Genomic DNA, 10,716 nt, shown 5'->3' with positions numbered 1-10,716 from the left:
CAGACTGAAGTCTCGAACACCGCTCTCTTTCCTGACCTTGTAGAAAAATCAAGGCAGTGTATTTCATTTTGAATGTACTCTGATTGTTAAACATGGAATAAACTTCCTGTCTGCCATGTTTGATCACACGGGTCCAGCAGCTGATCCACGTCTGTGGCAGTTTCTGTTTCTTTATCGTGTAGAGACACAGACGTATTGTTGAACTTCTTCACACTGAGCAACAATAAAGAAGCAGACTAGAAACCCCCCTGTGGGACTGCAGAGCCCTGAGCGGACACCACAGACACCCCCCCTGAACCTGTGCTGCGACTGGGTCCTGCTCAAAGCTGCAGTAGTGCAAAAGAAGGCAGAATTCTTCCAGACCTCCTGCAAAAAGCCCCGCCCTCTCAGACCTCCCGGCAGCGCAGGTAACCTGGGACAGGTGCCGCCGATCTCGCTTGCAGGCGAGTCTTTATTTGTCTGGATGCGTTTTGAGCACGATGCCGCTTGAAGGCGTTCAGTTTGTGTCGCTGTTGTTGTGACAGCTGCTCCTCCGTCTTTCATTGCCTTAAACTGATCTGAAAGCAGCCCTCGCAAACGGGACGTGATGCTAACGAGGAGCGTCGGCGAGGAGCGGCCCGTGTGAATATAACACACATGATGTGACAGCAGCATCCCTTTGATCAGCCCGTCCTCGGGGAGAACGCTGCTCGGCCTGCTGGGAATCATAGTAGGACACAACGGAGACCAGAGCGCTAATTATCATCAATCACAGACGCAAGTGAGGCGGGTAACGGGGGACGTTTCTAACGGGGGGGGGGGCATCAGGGGGGACGTTTCAATCGGGTTGTGACATGTGGCACCGACGATCTTTGACCCAGGTCTGTGCGAACACGGCACAAATGTTTAATGATGCTTTAAGCTAACCGGACTGTGAGGCTGACTCACCCGGTGGAAGCAGTCCATCTCCTTCAGCCTCTGCTGAACCAGTCCAACCAGCACCCCCTCCGAAAGCTCCTAAACACACAAAACACAGGTCACACGGGCATCAGGATGATGCACAGAATGAACAAACGGGCTCTAGACAGGACCAGGGAGGGGTCGGGCGGTTTGGTCACAAAGTGACAACACTGAGGTCAGACTTCATCACTCCGCTCAGAGTCAACAATGATCAGATACAGACATCAGGAAAAAGCAGGTGTACCTGCTCGGCGTGCAGCTCTGATCGGTACTGCAGTAAACTGCCTTCGGTCACGTGAACAGCTCTCAGCTCGGCGCTCAGCTTTTTGGCCTGAAGAAAACCCCCCAAAAAACATAGAAGAAGAAGAAACGTAAACGAGCAAGCGGAGGTCAGCTGAAAGTTTCCCACGCTCACTTGAACTCACCACGGTGTGTTTGCCGACAGCAGGAGGTCCCAGCACCATGACCCTGGGGACTGACACAGATCAGACGTCAGAAAACAAGCTGGTCACATGACCTGCAGTCTGACTGTTTCCTGCTGCAGACGCTTGCCAAAGATCACCACCGATTGGAGAAATGAAACACCTTACTGTCCTTAAACACAACACGCTGCATTCAAAATCTCGTGGACACACGACCACATCAATATTTCAGAAGAGCGTTGAGAGCGACGTCAGAACAAAGAACCACGACCTATCATTAGCGGTTTGTGAGTGCAGTGGTGTCCGTCTGTGCTGATGTTGCTGGAGTCAGAGCGCATCATGTTTCTGCCTCGGCTGTGTTTCGGTCCTTCTCTTGGCCCGATGTATTTGTTAGTTTGTGCTTATTTAAGCTTTTTATTGCTCATTGTGTAGCTGACGTCAGAGAACCTCGTGTGTTTGTGTCTTCATCGTTGCCACTGTTTCCGGTGCTGAACTCTAATCCTAACTGAACAACGGTTTAGGACTGACACTAAACATTTCAGATGTGCATAAAAGCATTTGTAAAACGTGGTGTCTGATGAGCCCCATAGTTGCGTCTCATTTTTAATAACGTCAGAATAAATTCCTGACTCAAAGCTTTACAGGTGTGCGAGCGTTTCGTTGGAGTTTCCAGATATCGCAAACGTCCTGTATGTGTTTCTGTGATAAAAAATGATGAATTAAGGCTGAGACCATTTTAAGACTTTATATTCTGTCCGGTCTGCGTTTAAAGACAATTTTAAAGGAATGCTTTAAGCCATAGGTGTCAGACTCTGGCCCGCAGCCTAATTACTTTTGGCCCACGAAGCCATACAAAATGACCATCAGAGCTGGCCGACTGGTATTATACAGCTAATATATATATTGTTTAGTATTAAGCTTTGCTGTTCCATATTCAGTTTTTCAGCAAAACGTGTTTGAGTCCATAAGAAAAGATTCATTCTTATATCTGGAGGAAGATTTTTTTTTCCAATAAATATTAATGTTAGCCCGCGACTTTGTTCCAGTTTTGAATTTTGGCCCACTGTGTATTTGAGTTTGACACCCCTGCTTTAAGCGATGCTAACAAATAAAAGCCATCAGGGACACGACGGCGACCTCACCATCATCGCTGCTCCTCTGCAGAAGCCCGATCAGGTAGGAGATCGGATCAACAGGCTGATCGATCACCAGGCTGCACAGCATGCTCTGAAACACACACACAGTGAATGTAGAGCAGCTTCATGCGTGGGAAACCTGCAGCTGCACCTTTACCTGCACCAGCTGGGCCACGTTGTGTTTGTCGGCGTAGACGAACGCCTGAGGAGGAATCCTCAGAGGCCTCACCGTCTCATCCATCAGGAAGTCCCTGAAAGCACCACCAGGCCCACCACACACCGATCAAACACTGATATTCTGTCCCGACTCCCCTGAACGCCGCACACCGACCATCTCCTGTACTCAGGGTTAGGGAGCCAACGGGCCCACGAATAAAGGGCTGTCAGCTGAATACACAACATACACTAACACACAACTGTTCAAACATTTTCTGACAACAATAAAACATGAATGTTTTAACGGTCAACCTGATTTTATCTTTTAAAAAGTTGACGTCCGCTTTCAGAGCTCCACTTCCGGCCTCTCACCTGTCCAAACACCTCTCACCGTTTCCCAGGAACTTTCTGTTGGCTGCTGAAGCGCGGGAAACATTAACAAACGTCTCGCGCTCAGACGTATCCGCTAAAATCCGAACTTTGGCACAAAAACGACGTTAAAACCGAAAATAACGATAACACCAAAACCCTTCCCGCCTCTTCGCTCTCGGGACGGTCGCTACGACGCGTTGGTCGGTTGCTAGGGAACGACGTCATCACTGCCCGTGCAGGGCAAACGGTGCAGAGTTCACGAGGGGACGATCGATCAGGACCCGACTGACGTCAGAAAAGTCTCATTTCCGCACGTTTGGCGCATTTTTAATCACCTGAGCCAGAACCTGGAGAAAAATGGCGCCTTTAAATCCGTCAGTGAGGAAAACATCAGGTTAGTTTTCCCTATAGTGTCAAATATTCAGATTAAAATACCCGGAAAATACAATCACCCCCAAATTGCATATAAAAATTAATATAAAACAAAGATTAGTAATAATCTAATTATAACAAATTTAATTAGTAATAAATGTCATATTCATGGTGTCAAATATTAATAAGAGAATTCATTTAGAAACAAAGTTCACAAATTCCCTTAAAATAATGTTGGTTTTCAAATATATCTTAAATGTGTGGCAAATCTTTTTAAACAAAGAGCATTGAAAAGTGTGACAACTTTAACAAAGAACGCACAAACAGTCGTTTACATCTTTATTTCTGTCACAGTGTTTCAGGAGCACATCTTTGGTTTGTCTGCAGTTACTGATCAGCTGACAAATCCATAAAGAAAACAATCATCAGTCGCAGCGTTTAATTTGGCATGAAGCACTTTTTGGCTTAAACAGGAAAATCAGCTGAAACACAGACTGTAGAAAAAAGACGGACAAAGGCACATCATCGACTCTGAAGCTTCAGCGTTACAGTTTCAGCCGCGTCACTTTCTTGTGATCAAATCCTGGAATTTGATTGGCTGATGCAGGCGGCTGTAGCTGCTAGCTATCTGCGAGGCTTCACCTCAGCTAACTGGAGTCCCTGAACTAGACTCCTTTTATCATAACTATGGATCAATACTATGGCTGAGACTATGGCGGTACTAGCAGACCGCCCAACAGACCACTCCCATCAGCACTGGATAGGAGCGACTGTCCTTTTGATTGGATGCCACTTATTAGAGGGCATTTTTGTTTGTGGATACTAGCCAGGCTAGCTGTAGATTTAATTCCCCTAATAAATAACAATCGTTACTGAAAGTTTGCTGATCTTGGATCAGCCTGCTTATTGCCTTATCATTATCATCTTTATTGCTCTTTTCCAGAGTGAGGGCGGAGCCCCTAGGAACCCCACCTCCTCCTCCCTCAGATGTCGGGCAGTGTCTCGTCGTAGTCCATGATGCTCAGTTCGTGTCTCCTCTGTTGGACGGCGAGTGTCAGGTCTACGGGGGCCACGATGGGGTCTGCGGCTTGGCTCAGCGGCTCAGTCTGAGGACTTCCTACAGGGAGTGATGCCTCCTCCACCTCCTGACCGAGTGGAGGGCTTGCTGGTTGGACATTCACCTCCTCCTCCCCGACCTCCACCTCCTCCTCCTGGTTCTGATCTGTGGGTCTGAACAGCTGTCGGGCTCGTTGCTCCAGGAAGGAGCCGACAGCCAGCGGGGAGTCGATGGGGGAGAGTGAGAGGGACACGGGGGAGGTGGAAAGGACCTCCACTGCTCCGTTCATGATCCCAACAGCAGAAGAAAACGGGAGGAGGGACTTTTGGCTTCCCTGAGCATCAGGTAAGGCTCCGCTGTCGGATCTGGAGGACAGTATGACACAGAAAGGCAAACATTTATCAACAACGCACACGTGGAGAATAAAAGCACAGACACTCGTCCTGGTTCTGCCCGTCTCATTAAATCATTTTGGACGTCTCTGTGGGATCGAGGCGTCCTCGGACGATGGCCCTGTTTACCTGCTGATGTCCTGCAGCTCGCCGTTTGGGTGAGCCCCGCCTCCCACGATCTGACCGTACAGCTGAAGCATCTCGGTCTGCAGCGCCTGAGTAACTCTCCTCAGAGCGGCACAGCGGCTCTCCGACGCCGACAGCTCTGCCCTGAAAGCGACATACGCAGTCTGAGTCCGACGCTTCCCGTGTGGAGAGTTCCAGAAGGTGAAGCCGGACTGACCTGTTCTGGTTCTTGGTGTCCTCCAGCAGTTTTTTCTGGCTCAGGATCAGCTGGTCTTTCCTGGCCTGCTGGCTCTCCAGCTCCGTGATCCTGTGATTGGCTGCTTCCAGCTTCTGTCTCTGCTGGACATCGTTGTCCTTCAGCCTCAGGAACTCCTTACCCACACTGCACTGCAGCATGGACGCCTCCTGACACACAGCAGAGTACATTTAGAACAGCGCACATCATAGTGGCCACATTTGCATTACACAAAAGGGTCAGCAGAGGGCGGTGTGTTGTTGAGAGAGTCAACTCCCCGACTTACGTCTGAGGAAGCGTAAAAGGTGTGCTATAACTCTGTACGTGCTTTTAGTGAACCGTCTTTAATAAGAAACAAAAATCTAAATCAAAACATACGTTGAAGGAGAAACGGAGGGCCTGTCTCAATATGCGTACTTGCGTTCTCGTGTACTCGTGATACGTCATCAGTCGGAGACCAAGTACTGTTCCAGTTCAAAGTACGCATCAAGCCGAGAACGCGAAGTCCCGGATGTGTTCTCGCTCCACCCGTTTTATCGAGCATGCATCGGTGGTGACTTGGTACAGCTAAATATCCCAGAATGCATTTCGTCCAAAACTCAAACGCAGCAATGGCGGACGAGCGCGGCTAAAAACTTTTACATATTATTCTTTCTGGGTCACAAAATAAACTTTGAAGTTATTTTCAAGCGAGAATGTAGCTGTGTGAACTTCAAATATCTGCTCAGTTTATCAAGATGTCACATATTTCCAAACGCGCTCCGACGTTTTCGGAGACGTCTGTGACCCGCCGGCTCCACAGCAGACAGCGAGGTCGAGGGTTATTAGAGCCGGCGAGAACAGCGGACTCCCGGCACATCGTTTTCAACCCCCCCCCGCGGTCTTTTTGCTACTCAGGTTAAACAAACCCCAGCAGCTGTCTATTATATTGAGTGTCCACTACAATAAAAATAAAAGCGTTCTAACATCTCACCTGCTTGTTTTTATTAAGGTATGTACACGTATGTACATGTACACTATTTTTATTAATGGAGATTTCACTACTGAGGTTAAACATGATATATAAGTCACTTAGATCACTTCTAAATGTTAATGTTTGGTTTGTTTCAGTGTTTAATTTGTTCCTGAGTAAAGCGGTTCGGCTGCGATTAAAGCTTCATCACATATTACTCACAGTTAAATTAAGGACGGCAGTAAAAACTCTGGACCTGTGACATCATCAAGTACGCTGCTGTTCCAGTTGTACAAATCGCGAGTCCGTGCTCGCCAAGAACGCGAGCACGGACTCGCGTACTTAGAATTGAGAAAGGGCCGGAGTCTGAGTAACGATTGATGTGCTGATCTCGGCAGGTTAGCGTGGAAGAGAAAACGTGTCTCACTGAAACGATGAGAAACAGTCGTAGATGTGATTCTGCTAATCAGATCCTGAAGCTCTGCATGCAGGCGCGTGTCTGCGCTTTATCACCCACTCGTTCGCCGCTACAGTCGAGTAGCGCCTAAGGTGCGTGGGGTCGTCATAGCAACATGGCTAAAGGGAAAACGTGTTTTTACGAATCTGAGTTAAAAACAGATCCTGTTGAAGTGAATACTGACGTGACAGAGCTAACGATGAGTCATGTTTAGGTACGACGTAGAAAACAAGAAAATGTGATTTTGATGTTTGAGCTTTAGTCACAGAGAGAAACGCAGCAGGATGTGACATCACAGAGAGAGAGGAGGAGCCATGTGGGCGAATGAGGATGAAGGAGCGTTCGGTCTTTGAACACTGAACTGGATTTATTTATTTGTCTGTTTCTCATTCTTGCCGTGTTTACAACTTCCAAGCATTTGGAGTTTATCTACACCAAGGGTCTCAAACTCGTGGCCCAGGGGCCACTAACGGCTCACGTCACCCCTACTCACGGCTCGTACATGATGTGACGAAATATGATGCAGTTTGGCCGATGAAGTGACTTTTTATGTTTGTTGTCGAGCGCAATGTTAAAATAAGTTCTTTAAATGATTTAATATGAAGACAACATGAGCAGAGAGCAGGAACGTGTACACGTATGTCTGCACGATGATTTAGTTACAAACACAACGACAGCAGCAGTGCTGCCACGTGTGGGACCCACAGAGGAGCGATGTGTTTGTTTGGTCATTCAATGAAAGGCTTCGGGTAGTTAAATTATACAGGCACAGTCGTCTTCTACAAGTTAGAAATTTAAAAAACAAAAAACATTTTCAGAAATATTTGTGTCTGTTTTCTTGTTTGTTTTTGTACTACTTGAGCACTAAAGTGGCTCCAATGAGACGACAGCAGTGGCCCTCGGCTCGTTCATATTCGAGGCCCCTGATCGACAGAGAGCCCCTCCTCTCTGTCCACCTCCCTGAAGTCAACATATAAATAACTACATATAATTTAACTTGTGTTACACTGACAGTGTACATTATGGACATTCACTTTCTAACAACCAAGAATTGAATAGAATAGCCTTTTATTATCATTGTACATGTACAATGAAACTGTGGGTGCTCCTGAATAAAATATAAAAAGTAAGGAATAAACAGGAGAAATCTGTCGGCACAGACTGGAGAAGAAAATAGTAGCTGGCTGAAGCTGGCTGAAGCTGGCTGAAGCTGGCTGAAGCTGGCTGAAGCTGGCTGAAGCTGGCTGAAGCTGGCTGAAGCTGGTGTGTGTGTGTGGGTCTTACGGTGCAGCGCTGTGTCTCTCCGCCCTCCAGCTGTTGCTGCAGAGCTTTGTTGGTCTCTCCGAGCAGGACCAGCTGCTGGTTCAGCAGGAACATCTGTTGATGCAGCCGCTCACTGCTGCACAGCTGGAGACACACAGACACACAAACATCTGTAGAACAGGACTGAGTGGGAGCAGCTGCCTCAGGACTTCAGCTGTGGTTACTGTTTTTGAGCCACTGTGGGCTCGTCCTCCTTCATTATTCAGAAACAGAAAAACTGGCTTTGTCTTCAGTTTCTCTGCTGCTGGTTTAAACTGAAACAGCCTGAGCACACACGGACTCGTTACAGACTCGACAGATCTATCGGTGTCTGACAGGAAGTGAAACCCCTCTGACCCACATATCTGCCTCCTCTCGGTGTGTATTTAGTCGTCATGGACACACTGTGATGCTGCGAGGCCACACACAGAGAGAAGCAGCTGGGCGCCGTGCTCCTTCAACGATGCCATCGACTAATCGGGACTCACCTTCACTGACAGCTGGGTCAGCTGGTGCTCAGCATTATACGCTTTGTAATTGGCTTTCTGAAGCTCCGCCTCCAGATCCTGCAGTCTGCTCTGGCACTCCTGCAGCTCACCCTGCAACAGCCAATCAGAGCACAGGATGTGAAGCTCTTTGCTGATGGTGTGTGTGTGTGTGTGTGTGTGTGTGTGTGTGTGTGTGACCTGCAGTCTCTGGCTCTCTCTCTGCTCGTCTCGTTGCAGCTGCAGCAGATGTGCAATGTGTGTGTGCAGCTGCCCGCTGCGTGTGTGTGTGTCGTGCTGCAGCGCCAAGTATCGGCGCTGCTCCTCGTCCAGACTCGCCCTCAGACTCCGGATCTCCTCGTCTTGAACGCCGAGCTGAGACTTCTGCAACCAGCAGCGTGACGGAGGAGAGAAAACATGAGAGGAGGGGCTACGTGGGTGGTGTTCAGCATCATGATGAGGTTGACGTGTGTGTTACCATGGCAGCGCTCTGCTCCTCCAGCGTTGTCGTGTTGATGACCCTCCGCAGCAGCCGGCGGTTTCGGATGGCGTGCTGTTGCCGCTTGAAGCGCTCGTACTGGAGCTGAGTATGGACGAGCAGCAGCTGATTGGTCAGAGACTGAAGCTCCTCCTCCTGGGTGGAGCCTGACACACACACACAGTTCTAATGAAATCCTCTGTGCTGATGCAAACCCGGCAGCTTGACGCCGCAGCTCGTCTGAGGGTCATTAAACGAGAGAACCGGAGCACGGTGTCCCACAGCTGCCAAGAGCCAGCGTGGATCCTGCCGCGAACCGCTTCCTCATCAGCCTCAAGACGTGAAAACTGAACCCGAGAACACCAGCCGGCTAAATCAAACCTGAACGCAGATTCAGGACGGCGCCCGCAAACAGCAGCGAATGTGACGACGAGCTGAAACAGCGGCGCGGGTTCAGGAGCTTGTCAGCTCCACACAGTGAGCTTACAGCTTCATGTGCATGTGAGGTTAATGAGCGTGATGAGGCGAGAGTTCAGGTACCTTTGCTTTTCATGCTCTGCTGTTTACCTCCAGAGTGACTCCGGTCCACCGACTTACTCCCAGCTGATAACCTGTGAACACCACAGAAGAAGAAAGAGGTGACGCAGGTTAGCACGTTTTACACGACATCAGACGGGTCTCTGATGACACGCGTGCAGACGTTTCAAATCTAAGGACACGGTTTCATCGACAGACTAGACGATGGCTGCACCTCGCTCCATCGATCGGCGAGCAGCGGGAATCTCGCTTCGTGTTTAATGTCTCGTTTTGTCGCCTCACCCCGACCGGCCTCTCCTCCCTCAGCCTGGCTGTGCTGCAGCTTTCTTCCTGTTAGAAGGACTTCTGTCTTCCCACTATCTCCAAAGCGCTCGCTCAGGGGGCGTTTATGCGTTACAATATGAAGCTAGGCGACTCACACCTTTGATGTGATACTGATCGGTGTGTTTTGGGCGTGAGGCGGCGTTCTGCCTGATAATGCCCTCTGATAACTTCCTGCGGCTTACCTCCTGCTGAGGCAATCGTGGGCGTTGTTTCCACGGGCGATCAGCTGGTCCAGAACCTTCAGAGGGGAGACAGAGGTCACCTCCTCCTCTCTGTTCTCCCTCTGTGGTCCTCCCCCCTTCTTCTCCAGCACCTCCTGCAGGACACAGCACGTTACTGAGCACGCTCACAAAAACCACCTGTGGCTCGGTCCACCTGACCTTACCTGGGTCTTCTTCCCAACGAACAGCATGGCCGCCCGCGGCAGAGCGAGCTCAAACAGCGGGTCATACGGAGAGCTGGGGCTGTAGTCCGAGAGGGCGGAGCCTGGCTCTTCAAATCTGGGGTGAGGAGTGGTGAAGCAGGGAGGCAGGGGGACCCCTGAAGCCTGAGTGGGGGTGGAGGTGATGAGGCGGGGCGAAGGCTGCTGGGACTCATTAACATCTGGAGACAAAGAGAAGATGAAGAAACAGCTGCAGTGACATCACTGAGATTGATCAGCTGATCAGCTCACCTTGTCTGTTGTTGTTAACGAGGTCACTCAGGCCTTGCTCCTCCCCCTCAGTGATTGGCTGACAGGTTAACCCCTCCCCATCTTTGACCATCCTCACCTGCAGGGAGACAAAGCAAGACTCTTCCTTCACAATAAAAGCATCCCAGTTAACTCCCAGTTGTTTAACTGAAGTCTTTAACTCACCTGGCTGCGGTCGGGCTCCTTAGTGGGAGGAGCCTCAAGAATGGAGGCTGATGAAGGCAATTTCTCACCTACGTCCACACACACACACACACACACACATTATTAACACACACACACA

At 49.4% G+C, this 10,716-nt stretch overlaps 2 protein-coding genes across 3 annotated transcripts in view; both read right to left on the bottom strand.

The window, feature by feature from the left end:
- The window catches only part of ak8 (adenylate kinase 8), an 8,762-nt gene extending 5,431 nt beyond the window's left edge, over positions 1-3,331 (bottom strand). The window contains exons 1-6 of one of the 2 annotated variants that reach the window (XM_005749171.2): positions 3,026-3,331; positions 2,655-2,748; positions 2,504-2,588; positions 1,365-1,414; positions 1,184-1,270; positions 928-996 (exon numbers count right to left, since the gene is read on the bottom strand). In XM_005749171.2, coding sequence (XP_005749228.1) covers positions 928-996; positions 1,184-1,270; positions 1,365-1,414; positions 2,504-2,588; positions 2,655-2,738 — 375 coding nt within the window. In that variant the 5' untranslated portion in view covers positions 2,739-2,748; positions 3,026-3,331. Of the gene's footprint in view, positions 1-927; positions 997-1,183; positions 1,271-1,364; positions 1,415-2,503; positions 2,589-2,654; positions 2,749-2,965 lie in introns of both variants that reach the window. The other variant, XM_005749172.1, reaches the window with a different exon arrangement.
- A 392-nt stretch (positions 3,332-3,723) lies between these two features.
- tsc1a (TSC complex subunit 1a) overlaps positions 3,724-10,716 on the bottom strand; it is a 15,440-nt gene continuing 8,447 nt past the window's right edge. Inside the window, exons 11-22 of the mRNA XM_013914926.1 lie at positions 10,599-10,669; positions 10,416-10,512; positions 10,128-10,345; positions 9,925-10,058; positions 9,422-9,492; positions 8,882-9,048; positions 8,605-8,787; positions 8,407-8,517; positions 7,901-8,023; positions 5,190-5,377; positions 4,976-5,116; positions 3,724-4,819 (exon numbers count right to left, since the gene is read on the bottom strand). Of these exons, the coding sequence (XP_013770380.1) occupies positions 4,381-4,819; positions 4,976-5,116; positions 5,190-5,377; positions 7,901-8,023; positions 8,407-8,517; positions 8,605-8,787; positions 8,882-9,048; positions 9,422-9,492; positions 9,925-10,058; positions 10,128-10,345; positions 10,416-10,512; positions 10,599-10,669 (1,943 nt within the window). The 3' untranslated portion in view covers positions 3,724-4,380. The remainder of the gene's footprint in view (positions 4,820-4,975; positions 5,117-5,189; positions 5,378-7,900; positions 8,024-8,406; positions 8,518-8,604; positions 8,788-8,881; positions 9,049-9,421; positions 9,493-9,924; positions 10,059-10,127; positions 10,346-10,415; positions 10,513-10,598; positions 10,670-10,716) is intronic.

Source organism: Pundamilia nyererei, unplaced genomic scaffold (genome assembly GCF_000239375.1).
Source record: "Pundamilia nyererei isolate P.nyererei 1_Seehausen unplaced genomic scaffold, PunNye1.0 scaffold00238, whole genome shotgun sequence".
Lineage (NCBI taxonomy): Eukaryota > Metazoa > Chordata > Actinopteri > Cichliformes > Cichlidae > Pundamilia > Pundamilia nyererei.
This window is presented reverse-complemented; position numbering and strand designations above follow the sequence as displayed.